This window comes from Strongylocentrotus purpuratus, unplaced genomic scaffold (assembly GCF_000002235.5).
Source record: "Strongylocentrotus purpuratus isolate Spur 01 unplaced genomic scaffold, Spur_5.0 spur5_scaffold_21, whole genome shotgun sequence".
Lineage (NCBI taxonomy): Eukaryota > Metazoa > Echinodermata > Echinoidea > Camarodonta > Strongylocentrotidae > Strongylocentrotus > Strongylocentrotus purpuratus.
Window position 1 is genome coordinate 15,425,550 of NW_022145607.1, and position 27,364 is coordinate 15,452,913.

Genomic DNA, 27,364 nt, shown 5'->3' on the forward strand with positions numbered 1-27,364 from the left:
CTTCTTTCCATATTTGTTATGTTTGCTTTTTTGATTTGCTTACAAAAAAAATCCTGATTCACTACATTGTATAGTTTGTTACAAATGTATACTCCATCAGTTTGTGAAACTCTGTCCTACATGTACTGACTTGTTTACAGCCGATCCTAGATTATGGCTTAGGAAGGGATTTTAGCATAAAGTGCTAATATAATCTCTTAATTCCATGTCGCTCGTGAACGGACAAAAATAAATTTTCCCTGAAGGCCTAGATACACAAATGTTTGGTCATAACAATGATTAATGGTATTACCTACCAATACACTGTATGCCTTGATAATAGTCACAATAGTTATGTATGCAAGATGTTCGCCAAGAGCAATTCCAATTTTAATCCTCCCATTAGTGGAAGAAGAAGAAGAGGGAAAAAAAAGGAATTACATGTACTATACAGATCATTAACTATTTGTAATCAATGTACTTGTAAATCTGTTTGTGTTCAAGATATTAGTAAATATTGAACATTTAAATTGACAAGATATTACAAAATCTTTCTATTTTGGTAAGCTTTTCTCTATAGTCGAAAATAAATCAGTGTTTCAGAGTTTGTGATTCACTGGACTGTTTGTGAAAATCTATTAAATTTTGAAGTACTGTAAATGAAACACTTCAAACATGTTCAGTGGCTGTTTGGCCGCAAGCTGATCTTGTGCCATTTTTTTCCTTTCGTTTTTTCTTTACAGGCTCAGCTGAATCTCCCCATAGAAGTAGTTGCTGGCCATATAGGTGAGATGCCATGAATTATATGTTTTATTTGCTTTTACTAAATAAAATAAAATAAAATAAATGGGGATGGGGGGGGGGGGAGGCTTATTTACTTATCATTTTAAAATTTGATTGTCCATAAAACTTTAATTTTATATTAACATTATTAAAGCTTACTCACTTGTGCATGCTAATAATTTTTGTAGCTGACTTGTTGAATTCTAGACATGTATTCGTTTGCCTTAGCCCTTTTTTGTGCAGTTGTCCATGTTGTATGCCCTTTAATAAAGCAAGTTGTATTTACTTTTTCATTAGTTGGATGTTGGCTCCATCCCAAGCATAGGAAACAACACTGTTATTCTATGGATGAAAATTTTGCTTAATGTTGCCACATCAAAAATGATAACAAACATGAAGGATTCATGTTGTGATTGCCCAAGCAGACTAAGTTGTAAATACATAAACATATATATTTAAACAAATCCCTGCAGTGCAAACAAGATTTAATATATTGATGTCCAAATAAAAATTGCAGGTATCAAAGGTTTTGTGTATGTACAACATATTCCAAAAATGGATTTTACTTTGTTCATGCATAGCTTACCAATCACTTGTTGATTGAGTCGTATGATGTGGTAAACGCATGGCTTGTTATTCCATTATGCTAAAAATAATGTGCACAGCCTTAATTCAATCATTCTCCCTAATCAAATAATAAGAAGCGAAGTAAATTAGCTGGTAGAGTGAATGACTTCAGGCCTGCCACAGGCTTAACTTGATCAATTGCATTATACTCCCAGTGCAGTTTTTTTCTCATCTTAAAACCTAAATTTAGTGGGTGAAGTTTAACTCTGTTTTTAAACCACAGTATTTGTCTCTTCAACTAAAATAGATTATCATAGAAGCCTGATTATTCATTTACGCTGTAGTTGAGAAATTTATTTTGAGATGCACTTCGTTTTAGTCGATCAAGAACAACATTTTATTTTTGATTGGCAACAGTGGCATTTTACTCTATTTGTTAACTTTTCCAACGAAATGCATGTATCTGTATAAAACTGGACAGACCAAAAATTGTCTGAAAATGATTAATTGTATATATATGTAAATATTTCACACAAAACGGTAATCACGAATCCTTGAAAGTGCTACCAATTAAAACATTTTAATGCATATTTCCTTCTTCTTTTTCCCCCCATTATTTTGCAAAATACCTTAAAGGGTCTTCTCATGAATCTATTATGAAATTAAATGAAATCTAAATGACTTGTATAAAAGTACATGTAGCTAAACTCTTACTTTGCTCTTGAAGAGTTACAAGAAAAAACATCTTCTCCACAAAATCAGACAGTATATTGTTTTAACATCTGTACATGTATGCAATGGTTCAGTGTGTTTAGTGCAATCGGTTCAATTTGTTTGCTTTGTAGTATTGGAATAGTGCATGAGCAATTTCCACTGCAAATATTTGAGGTGTTCATGAGATCTTTATGCTGGATTGCTTCTATGATCTTTCATGTTTAAAGATAAACTGGTAAAAAAAAAAAAAAAATTAATTCTCACAGAATCAAACGAAACTGACACTGAATGTTCAAGATTACAAATACAGTAAATGACATGTGCCAAACAATTTTGGAAGAAAATGTATACTGGCTGAGTAATGAGCATAGAAAGACGAGGCAATCAAGGTAGTAGCCCCGACACCATGTGTGTTGTCCCATATATAGCTTTCTGTGTACAGTGCTTGTTACTTTACCAAGACTCGGCCAAATTTATTATGATTTTGATGACTTCAGAACCTTGCAGTGCACACCAATACTTACATGCTACATGATCAACTGTTTCTGATCCATTCCACACCTTTTCTTTCACAATGCCATCGCATTACCAAAACTCACCTTTATCTTTAATAGATCTTAAATGCATACAGTAGATCTCTGAACATGCAGGTCATACATGTACACTGCACATTATGTCAGTGGAACAATTTCTATTAATATATTGTACAATTATGTACAGGTACTGCATATCTTGACATTTCAAGCAAAGTAATATGCCAAATGTCATTTTGTACAAATTGACCATGCAGCATTATTAAAGTCAGTTTAAGTTCTAAATTATGATTCAGAAGGAGTAATTGCAGCGTGTACAGTGTGCAAATTGACTTTGTTATGCACACTGTATTTTGTTGGCGGGATACTCAATCAGCCAAAGTTCAGGTTGTTGGGTCATTGAAGATATTGATACAGTGGTTGATTATGATGGAAATGTTAGATTTTGACATTTATTGTAATCCAACTCCATCTCAAGACTTACAAAATTTGGTATCATGTCAGAACAACTCCTTCCTAAGACAGGCATGTACCTTCAGAACCAGAAATTCTTGGAAAACTACCCCCCCCCCCCCCTCTCCTCCCCTCTGTACATTTAACCCCTGCAAATTTTGTTTCCAGCAGTAATTTTCAGAAAACTAAATTGAGGGGAAATTACTTCAAGAGATAATTGTTTAAGTGGGGAGTTGGGGCAGTTGTCCTACATTATGAGGATAGTTACAATATGCTAGGGGGAGGGAGATTTGTCAGAGGGCTAATTTCCAGGGGCTTTTTGTCTATTAAAGTACACCTACATGTATAGATACAATGTAGTTGTCCTATGGGATACCAGGATATTGGTATGACTTTTAACTCAAACTTATCATATGTATCCATATTCTCTTTTATCTGTCTTACAGGAAGGATATACATTGACTTTTCCTGGACTGGGCTTTTCTCTGAACCGGTAGTGGTCAATGTTGAAGACCTCCTGGTACTGGTCAGTCCAGTTGCTGACCGCCCATACGATGAAGAGAAAGCGAGAAATGCTGAGAATGCGTCCAAGCAACAGAAGCTTTCAGCGATTGAAGTGTCCAAGAAAGCCACTTCAGACACAAGTAAGAGATTCATGTTTACATTTTTTGTTTTAACCGCAGAATTGCCCACCATGCAGGGTAAGGATGGAAACATGATTTTGGCCAACATTTCATGTACAATGTACACGTACATACTTGGACATGTATAATTTGTCTGACAAGTATGACAACTTGTAATTCTTATTCAGATCCTGTAGTATGTCTGCCTTGGGGCATGATGGAGATTCCATATTGTGTACCTTCCTATGGAAAGGGCAGTGGGTGCATGCTAGGAATATCCAAAAATGGAGACGAGAGTATTATAAACAGTATATCTTTTCAAAATGAACAAATCATTGTTCATTATTTAGCAAAAAGTGGGAAATTCAATTTCACGTCTTTTAAGCATTATTTTCATTTGTTTTAAAGGTCAGAATTAAATTCACTACCCTTTTTCATTTTGTCAAAGCTTACGTTTATATAATTTCAGCTAATTTGTTTCTTTTTTTAAATAAAAAAAGTCTCTCACTCGGACAGGTAAAGTCACTCAATGACAATGGAACGCAATATATCAATGTGATATATTGCGTTCCATTGAGTGACTATATTGTTTTGCATTTCCAGGTATTACAATTGTGAAGACAAAGATACCTGTCCGAGTGAGAGACTTTTATATATATATATATATATATATATATATATATGTATGTGTATATAATGTAAAAGATAGTCATATCTTTGTCAAGTCAGGTCAGATAATATTAACTTGTCAAGTCAGGTCAGATAATTTTATCTTTGTCAAGTCAGGTCAGATAATATTAACTTGTCAAGTCAGGTCGGATAATTTTATCTTTGTCAAGTCAGGTCAGATAATTTTATCTTTGTCAAGTCAGGTCAGATAATATTAACTTGTCAAGTCAGGTCAGATAATATTATCCTCGTCAAGTCCGGGTAGATAATTTTATCTTTGTCAGGTCAGGTCAGATAATATTATCCTTGTCAAGTCCGGGTAGATAATTTTATCCTCGTCATGTCGGGGGATTATATTATCTTGTTCAAGTCAGGTCAGATAATAGTATCCTTGTCAACTCCGGGTAGATTATTATCTTTGTCAAGTCGATGCAGATCGTGTCAATTCAAGGTAGATACATGTAATATCAGTTTTGTCAAGTCAAGGCAGTTATTGTCAATGTCTAGTCAGATCCCACTGACAAGGAGAAATAATCTGCGGTTCTCCTCGCAGCTGCTTGTTGATGGGTCCAGCTCGGCGATCCGTCCAGCTACCCGAAGTCCGACTCTAGATCTGCCCATGCCGCCGTCATTTTTCCAGTTCTGATTTGTTGCGTTTAATTGAAAGCTAGAACGAGTTCACAGTCTAGAAATCAGGCCCGATTTGTCTTTCGAAGGAAATATAAATCAAACGTACACCTCTGTCGGTTATTTTGGGACTGAATAGATATGAATAATAACAAACAAGACTAAGTTGAAGCAGCTAGGGAGGCGGTGTACCTGGTTGAAGCACCTATACATTTATGCTGTCAACAATGAAGCATCTACGTACCAGTACTTCACACTTTTTACTATGTACACGCGCGCGGCGACGCACGCTGTACTGTAATTGGTCGCTATTGTCCTGCTTGTCAGATTCTATTGTCCAGGTGCGAATTAAGGCTACCTAATCCCTTGGCTAATTTGAATCACCAAAGTCTATATTCAGCAGAGTTGGTGTATATTTAAATTCATGTTGTTCTATCGGCATGGAATGTGTGTGTTAGAATGGGGGGGGGGGGGGGGGGGGGGGGTTGAACGCGATCGGATCAAAATGGCAAAGGCCCTTAAGCATACAGAGGCGATTTGTGATATAGGATTTCCCGGCCAGATTCGCATGTCATTCGAATTAATCTACTCTGCATTTGAGTTAGCGCAGCTCGGCATATTGCCATGCCAATTATCCCGTTATTTTATTTAATTTGGATTTTGGTCGAAGGGTTTTATAATCACTAGTAAAAGGAATATAAACCCGAGATATACCCGACAGCCGTTAAAAAGCGTCGAATTTGAACTCAAGACAATTAATTTTAATGACAAATTCGCGAATTTGGGTGGGAAATCCTTCTAAAAATCGAGCTATACTAGGGCGGAAAATAAATAATGGTGATGAGATTCTTTTCACTTCACCACGCCGTTAGATAAAAGTAGAGAGTGAACTTGAAAGAAACTTCAATTTTAAAAGAGAAAACATAAACTTTGTCGATCACAGGTGTGTGATTTTAAAAGGAGAAAACAAAAATTAACCTGTTAAGGGGTGTGTTTGTGTTATTAATCCTAGTTTTTTTAGAAAAACGAAAAATAAAAGAAATTAATTAGTAGGCTCTTAAATCAAATGTGTTAAGATATAAGACACGGGTGTTATTTCTTTTCTGGGGAACATGCATTAACTATGTTAGGGCCGTGGAAATCCGTGGAAATCTCGGACAAAGTTCATAACAGTTTGAAAACTATTCAGTTACTGTTAACATGATGAAAAAAGGAAGATGATCAATATAAAAGAAAGAGAAGGGAGAGAGAGAAAAATAACTGACACTGTATCATATAATGATATTGATGCGTTTATTGTAAAAGGAGATCAAATGACAGTAGTCTAGAAGCCTAGTCTGCATGTATAGACTTTGTTTTGTATTTTTAGAAAGCCGCGTGCAAACTTTGAAATTACTGTACCGGTATCTAGTAAAGATCAATTTTTAGTTGTTATTTCATTTGGCAACCATTCCAATATGATATGTTTTTCATTAATCCGATTAGCAATTGTAAAGTGTGTGTGTTTGTTTGGTTTGGGTAAATATTATGTTTCTGCAGACTATGACATTCTCGGGAAAATTCAAAAATACGTCGTAGGCATGCACGCACGGCAAAGTATTAAAGGCTGTTGTTTGATCGCTATTGTCCGGCTTGCCAGTTCTATTGTTCAGGTAGGGATTAAGGCTGCATAACCTGAATCACCCAAGACTGTATTCAGCAGAGTGCGTGTATATTTAAATTCATGTTGTTCTATCGGCATGGCAAGTGTGTGTTTAAAATGGGGGGGGGGGGGGGGTATAAACGCGATCGGACCAAAATGGCAAAGGCTCTACGATTTCCCGGCCAGATTAGCGAGTTTGTAATCGAATTTACTTTGCATTTGAGTTAGCGCAGATCGGCTTTGCCATGCCAATTATAATTCAATTCTCCCGTTATTTTATTTAATTTATGATTTTGGACGAAGGGTTTTATAGATTTGTCATTTGATTTAGAAACTAGAAACTGCTCAACTAGCATTCAAACTAATCGTCACTTGTCGAGGCATCGTGTTTATCATTAAATTAACACCTGTCACCATTCGTAATCGAAATATGTTTCTCCAAGTGAGGAATGTCAGAGGGGGAAGAAATTTAACACAGTGTTACATGCTCAAATTGTGTGACTCTATTATAGTCCCTACCCCAGTCGAAATAAGGATGTGGTCAGTAGAATGGGTGTATAGCCTATTTTAGATGATGTTGTTGTCTAAAATATAAGTGCTGGAATTAGAAGGAAAGATAAGAAAATATCAATATTAATTTTCTGGTCAGCTCACGTCTTAATTCTTTGTCATTAAAAACGGTGGCCAAACTCCAAATGTATTTTAAAAAGCGTTAAGAAAAGACACGAAGAATTTGAAAGAGAGATAAAATGAGTTTGTCAATATGATTCCAAAATGAGTGAGTAGTTAAGGAGGTGAGAAGAAAAAATGTCAGTAATAAATAGCCCGGTCTATTTATAAACCCTTTTTTTCACTACGGGAAATTACAAAATATCAATCATTTTATTGTTCTTATTCTTTAAAATACGATTAAGTCTAATAAATAATTTTTTTTAAAGCAAACTGAAAAGGACGGTAGCTTTTATGGATAATGTTGATAGTTTGACTTATCTAGGGATCGAGGTGAAGGATAATCATCAAACAAAATATTAATTCATGATGACACTGTTCAGTTTACCTCGCTGTTTGATAATTTGAGTTTTGTTGAGCGAAAACATAAGAAATGTTGCACTATATAAATGAGAAAACAGGAAATGTGGCGAGATATCAGGCGCCGAAGGAGAAAAAAGCGAATGACTTACTAACGATATATCTCGGGCTCGAGGCCCGTGCTAAAGAAGCGATAGAAATGTTAATGTTAAAAACGGTTAACAACAATTTTCCATAACCAGAATGGGGAAGCTCAGATGGCGTATAATTGAATAAAAATGAAAGAATGTGAAAATAACAATAATATTAATAAAAAGAAAAGAGAAATTTCGACAGTGTCAATGATGCTCAGTCCCTCGCTTGTCTTTCTTTCAAAAATACACAAAACGAGATGCCAGGAAGTATTTATATTCGTAAGCATGCAAATAGGGGGATGGGGTATATAATGCTTGACGCCACAATGAACCGGCCTCATTGGTGTTTTTGAGTTTTTCGAGAATGTCAACTGTACAAAGTCTGCAGAAACAGACTCTATTTTTACGCTAAAAAAACCCACAAAGAAACAAACATTACAATTGCTTTCTGTATATACAAGAATATCACATTTGAATGGTTGTCAAATAAAATAAGAACTAAAAATATATCTTTAGAAGATACATTAATTTCAGAGTTCGCATGGCTTTCTGAAAGTGTCAAAACAATGTATATACATGCAGACTAGGTTTCTAGACTTCTCCCCGTCTCTGTCATATGCCATTCTTCCCCTTTTTCCCCTTTTGCTATTTGTCATTTTGTTCGTATTGCCAATGCAAACTGATGTCAAGCCATTAAGTCTTACTTATTCATGGATCAGCAAGGTGTAGCATGGGCGTATGGTCCATATGACCCCTCCGGGGATGTGGATATACCCCCCCCCCCCCCCACCCCGCACTTGTATTCGCGACGTATAGTTCCTGTTATCTTTCTTTTTTTTAAATAGAGCTCTACAAATTTAAAGACAAACAAAAATACACGCGAAAAAAACATTACAGAACATTCATGCAACATTGAACATCCGATTTAAAAAATATGCAAATTCGAAATTGTCTAGGCCAGCGAGTTCTGTTTCATTTCATCGTGACGGGTCACTTTTGCCTCTATATAGCTCTTGTAAGACAAGGCCATTAAAAAACATATACATGTTTAGCATCCCCGCCCGCTTCCTTTTTTGGGGGCGCCTCCTATTTTTTTATTTGTTTTTTTTTGTTGAGTTTTTAAAGAAAAAAAACATGAAAACACTGCTAAATGGATCTATTTCTGATTTTTAAAAAAAGGCCTCCTCCTTCCTATTTTCCCCCAAAATAGGACGCTAAACATGTTTTTTTTTTTTATTGTTTTGCCCAACATATGATCTATGTCTAGGGAAAAAAGGCCTATTTATTTTTGGCTACTTATAAAAGATACAATTAATTGCCAGCTACTATATATCCTGATGGGGTAGCCTCGCTAGTCATACGGACCGCTATTCGTAACGTGACATGCTATAATCATGAAACGGAAAGGGTGTCATATATATGCATAACGGCATAAGGACCGCTATTTATAAAGTGAGTTGAAGGTCGCTATTCATAATTCACATTCAGTTCATAATTTAAATTGGGGGTCACTACTCGTAAGGACTGCTATTAATAATAAGAAAGTGAGGGTCGCTATTCATAATACGAAAAGCATGAGTGCCCACCTTGTCGTATTATGATGAACGTCAATCTTCTCATATGAATAACGACCCCGATTTATTATTATGAATAGCGCTCCTTAAGAATAAAGACCCTTATGCACCCCTCCTGATGGGCCCATACCCATAATACTGACCACATATAATTCGGGTGATTCAAGGTAGGCAGCCTTAATCCGTACCTGAACAAAAGAATCTGGCAAGCCGGACAATAGCGATCAAACAAGAGGATGTCAACTCTACATAGTCTGCAGAAACAGACTCTATTTTTACGCTAAAAACAAACCAAACAAACACACACACTTTACAATTGCTATTTGAATGAAAACATATATCATATTTGAATGGTTGTCTAATAAAATAGCAACTAAAAATTGATCTTTACTAGATACAGGAATTTCAAAATTTGCACGCAGCTTTTTTAAAAGTGCAAAACAAGTCTATACATGCAGACTAGGCTTCTAGACTTCCCCCTCTCTGTCATTTGATCTCCTTTTAAAATAACTAACACATCAATATCATAATTTAATACAGTGTCAGTTATCTCTCTCTCTCTCTCTCTCTCACTTCTCTTTCTTTTCTATTGATCATCTTCCTTTTAACATCATGTTAAATAGTAAAGATAAACTGAATTGTTTTCCGACTGTTATGCATTTTGTCCGAGATTTCCAAAAAAGCTATTGCTTTTTGTATAGGATTTACACGCCCCTAAGATAATGTTCCCCAGAAAAGAAATAACACATGTTTCTTAATCTTAACACATTTGCTTTAAAAGCATACTTTCTTTTATTTTTCGTTTTTCAAGAGCTAAAATTAATAACGCAAACACACCCTGGCAACATGGACTTTTGTTTTCTCCTTTCAAAATCACACACTGTCTTGTGATCGACAAAGTTTATGTTTTCTCATTTAAAATTGAAGTTTCTTTTGTGTTCACTCTCTACTTTAATCCAACAGCGTGGTGAAGTGAAAAGAAACTCATTATCATTATTTATTTCCCGCCCTAGTTAGCTCGATTTTTCGAAGGATTTCCCGGCCAAATTCGCGAATTTGTCATTAAAATTAATTTCTCTTGCGCTCCAATTCGACGGTTTTTAGTGCTGTCAGGTATATAACGGGTTTATATTCCTTTTACTAGTTTTCAAATCTATGAAGTTTCTTTATCTCATATGTTTCATTCAAATTAATGAACAATGTGCTATAGTCTTTCATTATTTTTGTCTGACGATCTTTTACGAATGACAGGTGTTAAGTTAAATGATAGAAACGACGCCTCGACAAGTGATGATTAGTTTGAATGCTTGTTGAGCAGTTTCTCAATTAAATGACAAATCTATGAAACCCTTCAACTAAAATCCAAATAAAATAAAGTAACGATAATTAAATGATAATTGGCATGGCAGTGCCGATCTGCGCTAACTCAAATGCAAAGTTAATTAATTCGAATTACAAACTCGCGAATCTAGCCGGAAAATCCTTTATCACAAATCGGCTCTGTATATGCTGAAGGGCCTTTGCCATTTTGGTCCGATCGCGTTCGCCCCCCCCCCCCCATTCAAACACACACATGCCATGCCGATAGAACAACATGAATTTAAATATACACCAACTCTGCTGAATACAGACTTTCGTGATTCAAATTAGCCAAGGGATTAGGTAGCCTTAATTCGCACCTGGACAATAGAATCTGACAAGCAGGACAATAGCGACCAATTACAGTACAGCGTGCGTCGCCGCGCGCGTGTACATAGTAAAAAGTGTGAAGTACTGGTACGTATATGCTTCATTGTTGACAGCATAAATGTATAGGTGCTTCAACCAGGTAAACCGCCTCCCTAGCTGCTTCAACTTAGTCTTGTTTGTTATTATTCATATCTATTCAGTCCCAAAATAACCGACAGAGGTGTACGTTTGATTTATATTTCCTTCGAAAGACAAATCGGGCCTGATTTCTAGACTGTGAACTCGTTCTAGCTTTCAATTAAACGCAGCAAATCAGAACTGGAAAAATGACGGCGGCATGGGCAGATCTAGAGTCGGACTTCGGGTAGCTGGACGGATCGCAGAGCTGGACCCATCAACAAGCAGCTGCGAGGAGAACCGCAGATTATTTCTCCTTGTCAGTGGGATCTGACTAGACATTGACAATAACTGCCTTGACTTGACAAAACTGATATTACATGTATCTACCTTGAATTGACACGATCTGCATCGACTTGACAAAGATAATAATCTACCCGGAGTTGACAAGGATACTATTATCTGACCTGACTTGAACAAGATAATATAATCCCCCGACATGACGAGGATAAAATTATCTACCCGGACTTGACAAGGATAATATTATCTGACCTGACCTGACAAAGATAAAATTATCTACCCGGACTTGACGAGGATAATATTATCTGACCTGACTTGACAAGTTAATATTATCTGACCTGACTTGACAAAGATAAAATTATCTGACCTGACTTGACAAAGATAAAATTATCCGACCTGACTTGACAAGTTAATATTATCTGACCTGACTTGACAAAGATAAAATTATCTGACCTGACTTGACAAGTTAATATTATCTGACCTGACTTGACAAAGATATGACTATCTTTTACATTATATACACACACATATATATATATATATATATATATATATATATAAAAGTCTCTCACTCGGACAGGTATCTTTGTCTTCACAATTGTAATACCTGGAAATGCAACACAATAATATAGTCACTCAATGGAACGCAATATATCACATTGATATATATATATATATATCAATGTGATATATATATATCTATCAATGTGATATATTGCGTTCCATTGAGTGACTATATTGTGTTGCATTTCCAGGTATTACAATTGTGAAGACAAAGATACCTGTCCGAGTGAGAGACTTTTTTTTAATTTAAAAAAAAGAAACATATTAGCTGAAATTATATAATCGTAAGCTTTGACAAATTGAAAAAGGGTAGTGAATTTCATTCTGACCTTTAAAAAAAATGAAAATAATGCTTAAAAGACGTGAAATTGGATTTCCCACTTTTTGCTAAATATTGAACAATGATTTGTTCATTTTGAAAAGATATACTGTTTATACTAATAACACCTGTTCACCCACTACAAGTGAATTACATGAATGTGCAACTCCTGTGTGTGGAGTGTATTCAAAGAAAGACACATTTTCTATGAAAATACTATGTACTTTTAGTGAATGAAGTTCATGGCAGGATATGTACATGTACATGTTCTTGTATGTATGTGGAAGTAGTTTTATTCCATTATCACCATTTTTGCGCAATAAGGATACTTGTTGGGCTTTATGTATGTACAGCAATAAGAGCCTCTTTAATGTCATTTTGATAACATTGCTCACAGCATTAGCATTTTCCTACTATGTAATTTTGATTCGGTAATGATGTACATGTACATGTACATTTATTAAACAGTACATGTTCATGTAAATGATGTGCACGTACATGTACATGTACATTTACATGTACATTAGGTAATGTACATGTACATGTACATATAATTTTAGATACTTTAACAAATATCTCTGTAAAGAAAACATGTGGACATGTACATGTAGCTAATATCTTCATACGTGTCAACAATGTCTGTGAAGTACATGTACAGCACCAACTTCCCACAATGTATATTATTAAACCTGACTGATCTTGGTCTCCAAGAACACGGCTTAAAAGAAATTCCAAGACGAACAATTTATTTTAAGAGCCCGTCTAAGTCTGGAAGCATACTATGCCCTTGAGGTGACAAGCGTATTACACTCCAAATGGACTTCTCATTCAAGCCCGATTGAATGGCTCCAGTTCACTGCCCATGCTGAACAAATCACAGTCAGAGATGCTACATGGCTATAGAGATGGGGGCCCCCATGAAATGTTACCTTTATATTCTCTGTACATAAACATGAACCTAGTGATACAAAGAGTACATGTAGGCAGTGAAGTGATTGCTGTTATTGTATGTATCGTGAGTCCTTTTTTAGCGACACCGATGCTTTTGTTTGGAATTCATGAATGTGTCCCGAACACAGCAGGGTTTGCATTTTTCAATTTCAAAAGTGGAATTTTTGAATATTTTGTTAATGGAATTAAAAGATAAGTCATGCTACATGTACCTTAACCTCTGTACATAATTCTAGTAATGCATGAACACCTACATGTAGTAGTGGAGTTGTTCTTGTCTCGTCGTGTATATCAGAGTCTTTTTCAGTGAGACAGATGCTTCTCGTAGAATTTCATGAATGAGTCACATTGAAATCTACAGTAGATGTAAACATATCCTTGAATTACCGGTAGTTTTATTATCATTATTATTTAAAAAAAATCTATTTCCCCCATAAATTTAAATACTAACATGTTGGTGATCTTCCTATCTTGGATGCAGCACTGGCATACATGTAAATCCAAATAGTAATGAGGAGAGGGGGGGGGGGGGGGTGTACAGTGTGAGTGGGCTGTCTAGCCCCCACAATTCAGAGGTGGGCGTTGGAAATGCATGTACAGTATTCATTTTTTTGTTTCCTAGCAATCAGAGTCATGTCTTGCTATTCAAAGAGATTTGAAAAAAAAGGAATTTATTTATTTCTACATGTAGGTATGGAAAGGAAAGGGGAGAAGGAGGGGGAGGAGGAGGGGGAGGGGGAGGGGGTCATGTACTTGCTCTGCCCTATGCTGGATATGGTGCTGTGATTATGAGTCATATTCATGGTACATGTGTCATGTGAATAGCATGCATGATGTATAATCATGTGCAGTGTACAACATCTTCCCATCCTGCTTCTTTAATGAATATTATATTACTTTGAATTTCCAAAATGTATTCCTGCAGAAGGCCGTTTGGAAGGGAGAATTATCATCCCACGGCTGCGCAGTTTCCAAGTTTTCATTGCTCACATATTATTGCTTTGATTCAATTTAGAGACAATCTGAATGACTATACAGTACTTGATAGATCTTAATGAGTGCTAGCAAATTGGGTAGACTCTCTGACTCGAATGAGTATTGCATAAATCACATATTCCAAATGTATGTGAAAATATATAAACACCAACAAAACGCCAGATGTATACATACATGTAAGTGTACTGTACATTATCATTGCAATACTGTGATTCATAAATGCATGGGGACTTTTTAATTATTAGGTGCTATATTATTGTTGTTGTTACTATTTCTATTATTATTTTTATTACATAATAAATATTTTTACAATAATAATAATAATAATATTTAATTTTTATATAACGCTTAATACAAATGTCTCTATTAAAGCGCTTTACAAATATACCATTACCATCATCATCACCATCATCATCATTATCATCATCATCATCATCATCATCATCATTATTATATAGCTGCATGTAGCAAGTATGCATTGCCTATCTTCAGTACATGTACACTGTATGACTTGAACCTTCTTTACTTTGTAAGAAGCACTTCAAAGATTAGGCGGAAAGAAATTAAATGAGAAAGTGTCGTCTTGAGATGCAGCCCTTGAATACTCTCTAGGTGATTGGCCTTTCAGTCAATATCTGAGTTTGTGTGCTGGTTGTTTACTTTGCTACATGTACATGTATAAAGCACTGCATGCGTATACATTATTTTCTTTATTTCCTGACAGTATTGAAAAATTACATACATGTACTGTAGAAGTACAAGAATATGCATTTCATAAGTAAAGAAATGAGTAAATAGAAAATGAAAGTATTTTCTGAAGATGTTCTAAACTAGTGATCTGATTTTGTTATTGCAATCAAATTTTGAGGTGAGTCATTTGAATAAAACTACTTGATATTTTGAGTGGGGCTGTACATGTATTCTTGTTTAAGGCTCTACATGTAGATATAAAATAATGGTGCATTCCAATCTCACCTCCACCCCTAGAAATATGATTCAGTGGCTTCCTAAATATGAAAGCAAATCAAAACAATCATTAATTGCACCCTCCTTGTGTGCAAAGTTAAAGAGAAATTATGCCCTGGGCCCGTTGCATAAAACTTACCATCGATGGTATCTTTGCCATCAATGGCAACTACCATGTTAACAGGGCTCAACAGCCAATCAAAATCAAGGTTTCCATGGTAATTACCATTGATGGCAAAGTTATCATCAATGATAAGTTTTGTGCAACAGGGCCCAGGTTTATCTTTGTTAGATGTGAAAGCATTACATAAATTTGCAAGTTATTGTCCTTTTGAAAACTAAATTTTAATTTAATGGAAAATCGTTTGATCCCAACTAAAGTAGATTCCTACATCAATACATATAGAGTACATGTTTCTCTACTCTTTAATGTACAGTGTATGTGTAAGATGTGATGGCCTTCAAATTAAGACCATTAAATTTGTAATTATAATAATTTGGTGATTTACATGTACATGTATATTATGCAGTTTTAGATGGCAAGGAGACCTTGTAAATGATTAGTAATCTGTATTTATAAAGGTCACTTGTCCACAATCATAATTCTATTTTTTTCTTCTAATAATTGCCTTTACACATGAGGTACGGGCATTATATTCACTGTATGAAATTAAGCCAATGACCATAGACTACTCTACATGCGGAGCTAATCATCCCGAATTAATATGCAGCTGTAACATGAGAGGTCATGTATTGTATACCATGGATAATGTCAAGACTGGGGCCATGCAGCCAATTGGTTCAGTAATAGCTCAATTATCATGTCACCATTTCCATTTTGGACATATGGAAAAGAAATCTCCATTTTGAAAGATCGTTGAGGAATTGATTCATAGTTGTAAGTTATTTGATTTGATGGAATGGAATCTTTACCTCTACAGGGTGTAGTCTCAACATCTGTAGTAATATTTGTTTAACCTGTTTATTGATGTTCTTCATCAAGGATTCACTATCAATATTTTTTTAAATCATCAAACTTGGCCTGTGAATACATTTACATTACTTTCCCATGTACAGTGTACATGTATATAAAAATCAATATAAATACATGTATAAATTTCATTATTTAAGTACAATTTGAAGGCATATCTTGTACATTGTATATTCATAGCTTTTCTCAATATGACGGTGCAAAATTAGATCTGCATTAGAGCCTTGTGTCCATGAATGTAATACTCTAAACAAAAAATAGAGACTTCTTTTAGATTTCCTATTTCAAATTAATTTTTCATGTTTATTATTATAATATACACTACTCCTGCAAATTTTTGTAGCTGTTTTGTAATGAACATGAAAATCGAAAGTTGCTTTATATAAACATTTTTCTAGAATAGCTACTAATAACACACTCATAATAGCAATTTTTGCACCACTAAAAAGTAATGTTTGGAGCAAGAAGGGCATTAAATCAAATAATTAAGCACAGAGAGTCGGTGTCTTTCTACCCCTGAACAGACAATAAACCATGCCTACAGTACACTGTTATTAGGGCATTCTGTCATGAGAGAAAATAAATGACAAACAGCCATCAGCATCTGTCCCTTTAAGATCAGAGACAAGCACGAGCAGGTTGTTTGTTACATTAGATCGTCTCAGTCATATGTCACTGGGGAAGAGATAGATGGGTGCTAGCTTGCAGGTGTGCATCCCTGCATTTGACTGATAGCTTTATCAGGCCTAGAGGACATGTGCATGTAAAGGTTGTCCGTATATACCCATTTAGGCCATGTCCTTACGTGGATGTGAGTATACATGTATAGGGCTGTTTTTAATGCATATCGTTAATACATGTACATGTATGCACCACACACTCTGTTGTAGAGATTAAAAGTATCTTCTTGAATTTTTTTTCTTTCTTCGGAGGGATGTGTGTGTAGTATGATTTTCTTGCATTAGAACATATGGGGCTGTTTTTAATGCATACAGGGTATATCTGTAATTCATGCAGACTCTGATCTAGAGATTTAAAGAGAAAGTTGAGTTCTGGGAAGAGGTGAAAAATAATTTGTGAGCGTTATCATTCTTATTATGCAAGTGTGGAAGAACATCAGATAAGACATGTTCCCTGAAAAGCATGTCTCTTCAAATCTCTTCATGTTCCAAATATGTCAATAACATCGTAAAACTTGGGGGGGGGGGGTGGGATTTTTACGCCACGTGTTCGTGTAGTCCCATATACATCTTTCTGTGTACAGTGTTTGTAACTTTACCAAGACTTGGCCAAATTTCTAATCATTTTGATGATTCCAGAACCTTGTAATACACACAAATTCTTATATGCTAAATCATCAACCTTTTCTGGTCGATTCCACACTGTTTCTTTCACAATGCAATCGCATAACCAGAACTCAACTTTATCTTTAAAGTATTTTTTGGATTTTGTAATTTTTTATAGAGGGATGTGTTTTATGATCTCTTTTACATGCACATCAGTTTTATACTTGCACAATGCACATACACTGTACATGTATATACATGTATATAAATATAACCTTGTCTGCATGCAAGTATGAAATACATGTATAGACATGAATTTGAAGGCTATTTTGGTTGTATAATGTCAATGAAATAGTGACCTTATTGTAAACAGCTAATAGATGTTGACTTCTGTGTAATTGACTTAGATTAAAGAAATTTAATAAACCTCCTCTTCACGGAAGAAAATGACGTAACCATGGTAAACACACGTAACAAACAGGCCATCAAAATGTACAGTACGAAGATCAGACACAATAAAACAAATTGTTCTGTTATTTTATAGATTCATATGCACCCTTTGTTATTTCCAATGCTCTTTTCATTTTATTGCATTTTAGTCAGCAAATCTTTTAAATTTTATTGTTTTTATGATGCATTTTGCAGGTAGCAAGAGTCACGATCTGTCATTCACCGAGAAGTTAACTGCAGCAATCATCAACAATATACAGGTAAAGACAATGAAAAGAGACATAACGCCATTTGAAAAAAAAAATGATTTGGTAATGTGTTGCCTTCTGCTTGGCTGTTAGTAAATGATTGACTGAAAAGTTGAATGGAAAGTTATTGTTTAAAAGCACCACACCGATGTGTTTATTATTAATTATTTTAATGCTAAACTACGGAATTGTGTTCAAAGTTCATGTTTTCTGATATTTTTATTATGAAGTATGTATAATAGCATTTACTTTGTCACTCAGGGAAAAAAATAGTACACTCAAGTTGAAGGGTCTGGTTCCATCGTGTACAACGTTATGCAGTTCATGGTTATATTAAAGTTGATTGTAAAGCCAAAACAATTAGTAGATGTATAGAACATGCAGTGAAATATCATTCCTTAAATTAATACAATTGTTGCAAAATAGAAGACACATGTAACTATCAAAGAGACTAGTTTCTTTTTAAAGGGATTTTTGTTCTCGTTTGTTAAGTGCCGCAATGGCAGCACACCTAAAGGTAAAGGGTAATAATCTCTCAAGTTTGGAAGCGCTTAGTGATTCTAATAAGCGATATATAAAAACTGAGTATTATCATTATTATTATTATAATACAAGATGTACATGTACATGATAATAATACATCCATTTATATAGTGTGCACAGCTACTATATGAATATACTCTACTGCGTTTGTTATATGTTTACTTCAAGAAAAATGAGTAAGTTAGCTAGTGTCTTTTCTCTATCTTACAACTCTCTTTAATACTCTCCCCCTCCCTCTCCAGCCCCCTCTTTCATTCTCTGTCTTTCTCCCCTATCTCTCGCTTCTCCCATTCTATCAAATTGTATGCTGCAATCCATTCTGACTATCTATTAGAATAATTGCCGCGATCCAATTTGCAGTTGATGATAGTTGATAGATATCGTCACTCTATGCTTCGTGATTAATAATGTATCAAATGAATCTGCTTATAAATTGCATGATTTCTTTTGCGCTAAATCTGTTTATGAATAGACAACAAAATATAATGTATACTACAAGCCTTGCATATATTACAGTGTAGTAATACATCTATATACAAGGAGACAGTAGAGAGAACAGAATAAGGGGAGGATGGAGAAGGGATGAAGAAGATGGCTATTAGACTCTGTGGTTATTGATAATAATAATAATAATAATAATATTGGCATTTATATAGCCCTCTTACAGACATACTGTACATGTGTATCACAGCACTTTACAACATATTATTATTACCCCGGTCATCGGATTCAGGCTTACCCGCACACAAGGTATGCACATTCTCCACTCCCTGGGGAGCATTCCAGCCAGTCGCCATTTTACAAGCGCCACTTGCTAATCAAACCACATTAGCTTTCGCATCCTACCGGGTACCCATTTAACACCTGGGTGGAGAGTGGCAAATGTAGATCAATGTCTTGCCAAAGGACATTAGTGCCGCGGCGGGACTTGAACCGCGGACCTTGTGATCCACAGTCCGGTGACTTATCCACTCGATGATGATGATGATGATGATGATGATGATGATGATGATGATGATGATGATGATAGTGATGGCAATGATGATGATGATGATGATAATGATGATGATAAAGATAATAATAATAAATGACAGGAAGAAAACTGTACAGTTTGACAGATGGACTGATGTTCAAAAGATAATAAAAGCAACATGCAAAAGAAGTAGAGATCTGCTACATATTGTACATATAGCAGAAAATGATATGATTTATGGGGAAAGGCGTCCTTTGAGCCATCAATGCATGAAAATAATATGTAAAGTGCGGCTTAAATGTCATCCTGCATTAAACTAAAGCTGTATTACCACTCCAGATGTGTGAAACCACATGATTAGCATCATATTACATGTATATGTATGTGCTGGTAGAGATCAGCAGCTGCTTTTCAACCGTGAAATGAAAATTCATTGTGCCTGTTTTTTTAGAAAACAAGATATAAAACCAGTATGACTTTTGTTTGTTTCATTTTACAATATATTATATAAATTATGCAAGATGTGTCAAACATTTATTTAAAAATGGCTGATACTTGTACCCGTAGGTCTAATATGATTTTATTCTGGCTTTTTCATGAGAAATGTGTAAAAAATTGTCAGAAAAAATGGCTAATAAATAAAAGTAATTTGATCAGCTGGCAAATATATTCCTCTATCTATTTTTTTCTTTTAGTTTCTCTCTCCCTCTCTCCCACTCACCCTCTCTCCCACTCACTTTCTCTCCCGCTTTCTCTCAGCCAGCCAGCCATACTGAATGACCAAATTGACATCTGACATTTGGCATAGAGGCAGAGCTCACCTTAACTCATGAATTATTCATGAACTATACCATGGATCAACATGTCATGTGATACCCCTGTGAATAGATTGAACATCAACATTTAATTTGAGAATCTCAGAGGGCAGAGGGAGAGACAAGATTAGGTGTATTATGCATTGTAGTCCATGCTGGGGCTAAACCATATTGTGTTTCTGACTTTTAAAGACACCAGTTAAAATTTCTAGTGAAAATGAACAGGGTTAAGCTACATGTTTGCATGTTGAAAATTAAATGATAGACATGTATACTTTAAGAAGACCTTTGGAGTGTTCTAGTATTAAATGTGCATGTATTGTTTTCCAAATTACATTAAAACAAATATGACTGTCAATGTCTTCATTATCTGCACTTTCCCATTTGTTTTGTTTTGTTTTGTTTTGTTTTTTTCATGTTTAATTTACAAACCATAACATTTTTAGAGAGGTATTTTCAAGATGAAAGAAATATTTCATAAAATGGGATATTATTGGCTTTCAGATTGATGAGTGGATTATTTTAGGTTGATCAGTTACATGTACCTAAATATTTTCTTGAAACTCATTCCATGTTTGAAACTTCTCTGAATTCAGGATTTATTCTGTAATTCATATTGTGAAGTAGGTTCTTTGGTTTCATCGAATATCAACCAAAAATTTACAAATAAACTCATATTTTATCATGGATGTCATTGTTTCCACACCCAAATTGCATTTCATTATTTGGCTAATATGTGCCTTGGAAAGATTGTGTTAAGATATGGTTTATATTCATAGAATAAATAAACAATCTAACCATATGGTTGTAAAAAGTGCATGTAATATTGAATAATAAAAGTAGATTAGCATTTCAAACCACAAACCAAAGCGAAGCATGATGTACATGTATTGTACTTTTCTGCTGGTACTGTGTATAAAGTACTTGATATAAACCAGCCAGCATAATCAATAGAACGATTGCTGTCAAGCATTTTTTCTAACCCTCTATTTCATCATATTGATTTCAAGGGCTCTTCAATAACCATCATAAGATATTCCTGGGGGATGTTTCATAAAGTTGTTTGTAAAGTTCGCATGACTTTACGAATGACTTGTATATGAAGTGCCAGATAGGATGCCCAAAGTTTTTTCTGATATTTTCAATAACCTCAATTAAATTATGGCAAAAAAATATACTTTGCATTAAAAATGTTTGTTATCATAAGAATGTTAATCTACATCTGCACAGTTCAACTTTAGTTGATGTATTTGATAATGATTGAGCATCCCAGTTGGCTTTTCATATACAAGTCGTTCGTAAAGTCATGCGTAACTTTACGAACAGCTTTATGAAACACCCCCCTGTACATGCATCATAGACACATTAACAACAAATATTTATGTCCTTTGTAAATAAACCATTGTATAAACTGTGTGATGGGGGCAGTAATACAGTTTGATTATGATTTAGTTTATTATGTTTTTTATGGGTAATTCATTCATCTTTCTCTTTTTGTTTTGTTTTTGTCTGTCCTATGGTTAAACTAATACAAAAGATACAAATGTCTCTTCTTGATATACAATGTACAATGTACACTTCTGATCACAGTTATACTGGTTAGCCGCGTAAGACTTTTTTTTTTTTTTAATGTCACATGAAATGAAATGAACAAGTAATTCTGTCTCATAATGACTTGATTATTGGTATTTTCTTTTCATCCTGATTGTATTAGGTCAATGTCTCCAACGTACACATTCGATATGAAGATAATAGTACCTACCCGGGGAAGCCATTCGCCTTTGGTGTTGCATTGCATCGAGTCTCTGCCCAGGTAAACTATACTCATTGATATGTTACATGTATGTAATAATGGAATTAATTATTCTTCTTCTTCTTCTTCTTCTCCTTCTTAATTTGATATTATTAGTATTATTATTGTTATTATTATTATTACGATACTGTTGTTATTGTTATTGTTACTTAATTATTGTTAGTATTAGTAGTAGAAGTAGTAGTAGTATTTCTTTTGCTTTTGTTCTATACATGAAAGCCTACATTTACATAATTCTATATTGCCGAAATTATTGTGCATTGTTTGTAGTAGTGTTTGTGTATTCAATATACACTGTAGTGACTATATTGACTTTTGAGGAGCTTCTTAATTTGATTTCAGGGGAGGATTAGAACATTACATAAGACTTGGTGGTGAAAAGAAAAATATCTAGGCAGCTTACAAATACCATACTGCTCTGCATGAGTAGCATTATTAGAAAGGGCAGAGTGGCTCAAAAGGTAATTCAAGATTATGCGTAATAAGCATTGCAACTATACCACAGATGGGGAGTTATTTGCAAGTGGATTTAAAGGATTACAGCGTATGCCCCTGTTCATGTAATCTTTTATTATGTATATTCTTCAATATACATGGCGGACAAATACTGACGTACATCAATTGTGTTTTTGTCTCGCCTGCGTAGCAAAAAGCGAGACATAGGCGCCGCTTTTCCGGTGACGGCGACGGCGGCGTCAACATCAAAAACTTAACCTAAGGCTAAGTTTTTTAATTTTTGATATAATTTTTAAAGTATAAGTTCTTAGTCAATAAAACTTTGACTATAGGGTAATCAAGTATCCCCAATCATGTGAGTAGAATTTCAGATAACAAAGTCAAGGTCAAAGGTCATTTCAGGTCAACAGACTTTGACTATGTTGTAGCATCATCATCGAAAACTTAACCTAAGGTTAAGTTTTTGAATTTTTGATATAATTTTGAAAGTATAAGTTCTTAGCCAATGAAACTTGGACTATAGGGTTATCAAGTCTCCCCAATCATGTGAGTAGAATTTCAGGTCACTAAGTTAAGGTCAAAGGTCATTTAAGGTCAACAAACTTAGACTTTGTTGTGGCATCAACATCAAGATTTGCAAAATGCTTCTTCTTCGTTATTTTTCAACCGATTTTGATTCTGATTGTTTCATATGATAGGGCTAGGAGGGGGATTTAAAATTTCTACACAGAATTGTGAAATTCATTATCTATGCTAATTTATGCAAATTTATTCGAAAGTATAAAAAAGGGCTTCTTCTCCTTCATTTCTCGACCGATTTTGATTTGGTTTGCTTTATATCGTAGAGCTTACTTTGGTACACTAAACTTCTACACAGAATTTTGAAATTGTTCTCCATAAATTAATTATGGTAATTTATGCAAATTTATTCCAAAAATAACAAAAATTGCTTCTTTTCCCTCATTTCTTGACCGATTTTGATTTGGTTTGCCTTATCTGGTAGAGCTAAATTTGGAACACTAAACTTCTACACAGAATTGTGAGATTTTGCTCCATTGATTATTTATGGTACTTTATGCAAAAGAAATGAAATTATGTCCCTTCCAGGGCATCAAAATTTTATTTTTTGACCAGTTCAAAAGTGTACCACATAAAATTTACGATATTTGTTGTTGCGAGATGCAGATAAGCGCTACGTCATTGACGTTCTGGTTTATCATATTGAATTGCGTTATGCAGGCGAGACCGCCGAGAGCGTTTCCCTTGTTTGTTTTCTTTCTCTAAAATATATAGGATTATCTTGGTTCAAATGTGACATGGTAGTTTTAGTGTTTTGATTATTTAAAGAGACTGTTTTTAACACTGACAATGTATCTCATACATTGTATCTGTTGTTTTTGTTTACAATTTTTCGGGGTCAGTGGTTAAAGCATACATGTACATATCACCTTAGCTAAGGTCATATCATTATGCAGCACCTGGCCCCCGGCCATAAATAATAATGTACATGTCACGTATTATATGTCCACCAACACAATCATCGTCTCTCAATCGTTTTGTATTGGTGCCTTGGCATAAGGATTGCTGCTGGTACATTGAAGCAAAATCCTTTAACAAAATACAATATCATATTACTTTTTATTGAGTATATGAAATGTTTTTAAGATTTGATTATGCATAATTTAGTGTCGTCATCTAGCAGCAGACATTTTTTAGATTTGAATTGTTGTCGCACAGTTCAGGTGATTGAAATGAAAATTTATAGAAAGTTTAATTTTTTTTTTAAAATCTTCCATTGATAGAGGATTGAAAACATACAATTACTTTTTGTCTAATCATTGAAATTACAACTTTACATCATACAGTGTACATGTCCTTCTAATTTTCTGTACTACTTCAGGAACATGTTTGTTTCATCTTCCACTGATTCTTTCTTTCTAATTTCTTATCATTTTCTTCTCCTTCTTTTCCTTCTTCTTATTCTCTAGGATTTAATAACATGATCTAGTTTATTTTCAAATGTTATAGACAAGGCAATTCTGACTCTAAGAGCACTTTTCCATTTTTAGAGATGATGTCATCTGTTTCTTTGTTTTTGTCTACCAAATATCCCCAAAACACATGACTTTAGACAGATATCATTTTCTTCAAATTTGATTTTGGTAAAGAAAACAACTATTTGCTATATTTTTCTTGTAAGTTGTCTCCCTACCTAAAATATTTTGGTTATTATGAGACATCGTCATTGAAAGTTGTAAAGTAGATGTGTACATTTCTCTTTTTCCAACCCTTGCAATTGATTGAATTGTGATTCATTCAATGAATTGAAGATTTTATCTTTTTATGTTTTTTCTATTTTTTCTTTCCATCATCAGACAACCGATGAAGAATGGGAACCCACTCAGCTGGATGCTACAGCCACCATCATGAGGAAGGTAAGAAAACTTTGACTTTCATACAGGAAACATCTCTTTGAAGATCAGAGAAAGTTGGACTGGGCAGGAAAAAAGAAAATGAGAAAAGAATTGGACAAAGAATAAGTGTGAATTTTGCCATTTTCAGAAGTTGCGATCAACTATTATATTTGTGATCTATTGGAATCTTAGGTCACAACATGTGATGTCATGCAGGGAGAACTGTCCTACATATCTGTATGAGTAAAATAGTCAAAACAGTTTTCATTTGTACCAACCTAAGACTTGAGACCTTGGATCATCCTGTTCTGGGCCCCGTCTTACAAAGAGTTTGGATTGATCTAAATCAATAAAAAATCCTCCAATCAATCACAAATTTGCAGTCTCCTATCTCTTCTGTACATAGTTGCGATTGATATCAATCGCAAATAAGGTGCAATTGATATCAACTCTTTGTGAGACGGGGGCCCTGGAGAGGAAGCAATCCCCGAGTTTCCTCCACTGCGTTCTTTCTTTGGCTTTCGATTTGCTTGATCCAGGCTGCTGTAAATAGGTAGTCCATCATTCTTCTCCATGTGATTATTGGCTTTTCTTTCTGTTTCCTGTTGACTTTCACACACATGTATCACATGATGTAATTACATATTGTAAGTGAAGTTTTCAAATCAGTGGCCCAACATCTGAAGCAAGTCCTTAGACTCTAATGTATATTTTAGTGGTACAGTGAAACCTGTCAATAAAGACCACCCAAGGGAGACAAAAAAAAAAGTGGCTTTCATAGGCAGGTGATCTTTATATACAGGTTCCTTTAGTTCATGTTTCAATGAGAAACCCTTTTCAAGGGAAACAAAAAATGTGGTCTTTGTAGACAGGTGGTCTTTACAGACAGGTGGTCACTAAAGCAGGTTTGACTGTAGTATAATATCTATATTAATTTTTTTCTCTACCTTTCTAACATTGTGACCCTTGACTCTCTTTCAGCTGTTGGAAGCCATTGGGTTTTCTGCCTACTGGAACACATCGGTGGAGCATCCAGTCTCTGGTTATGTCAGGAGTGGACAATGGAAAGAGATCCTCAAGAGCTCCATCCTCAGTCACCAGGTCAAGGGTCAACCCTTCGATTTCGGTGAGTCACATGGAAAAAGTCCTCCCCAACAGCCACATGATCATTAATTTCTACAAGACATAGGAATTCAAAACAAACTTGATGTTTATACAGTTGGCTTGCGGTTGCACCATGTGAGAGAAGGGGAGGATTAAAAAGACCTAAAAAGGTCTCTCGGTAATCTTTTTTTCTTGAGTGTGTGTAGTCCTGAAAAGAACTGTTGGTGTGGTCTTGAAAAAGACTGTTGGTTATCGGTACAACCGCAAGCCTACTGTATATCTACATCACCATGCAAGCCGATACTTAGAAGCAGCATCTAACTTGATGTTTGTTCAAAGATGATCAAGATTTTACTTTTTAAATTCATTTTTATTACCATACAGCTGTTTGTGATTTTTAAAGATATTGATTTCATGTCACAAAAATAAAATATGAAGTGATTTTAATTCTATTGCTGTTTGTTTTGTTGTTATTCATCTAATATTTGCTTAATTGTAGTAGAGGTATATTAAAAAATCACTGAAATTATCATCTAAGATTTTCCTAAAAATTTCTGTCTCCTCTGTTGTACATAGAGCCAGAAGGATTTATCTTTGTGTTACATGTAAATAACTTGAATTACGTAATTGTTCTTCTTGCTCTGTACATGTTTTGTGTAGAGTAACCACTATCAGCGATATGGAAATAAAACTGACAAAATCATCATTGCTATTTTCATTCTCAGTTGTTGAGCCAGTGACCACCACAGCCCGCCTGACCTTCGACAAGTCCGACCCTCCAACGGACTACACCAACCCACAGATCATCTTGGACATTCTCACCTCCGCCTTGACCATCTCCTTGACACGGCCGCAGTACATCTGCATCATTGACCTCGCCCAGTCCATGCAGCTGCTGGCGGTCAACGAGAGATACAGGAAATACAGGCCAGGTGTCCACGTCCAAGGGAACACAAAGAAATGGTCAGTGTTGGACCCCCTGGGGAATCTTTTTTGTCAGTTCCTCTTCTTTCTTTGTCCTATCAGCTTTGATTTTTTTTTT

The 27,364-nt window shown here is 34.9% G+C and overlaps 1 protein-coding gene across 1 annotated transcript in view; it reads left to right on the top strand.

The window, feature by feature from the left end:
• Positions 1 to 27,364, top strand: part of LOC105446225 (vacuolar protein sorting-associated protein 13A-like) — a 54,334-nt gene that overhangs the window by 9,148 nt on the left and 17,822 nt on the right. The window contains exons 4-10 of the mRNA XM_030994174.1: positions 723 to 765; positions 3,476 to 3,673; positions 18,152 to 18,216; positions 22,250 to 22,348; positions 25,180 to 25,239; positions 26,200 to 26,344; positions 27,048 to 27,285. Coding sequence (XP_030850034.1) covers positions 723 to 765; positions 3,476 to 3,673; positions 18,152 to 18,216; positions 22,250 to 22,348; positions 25,180 to 25,239; positions 26,200 to 26,344; positions 27,048 to 27,285 — 848 coding nt within the window. The remainder of the gene's footprint in view (positions 1 to 722; positions 766 to 3,475; positions 3,674 to 18,151; positions 18,217 to 22,249; positions 22,349 to 25,179; positions 25,240 to 26,199; positions 26,345 to 27,047; positions 27,286 to 27,364) is intronic.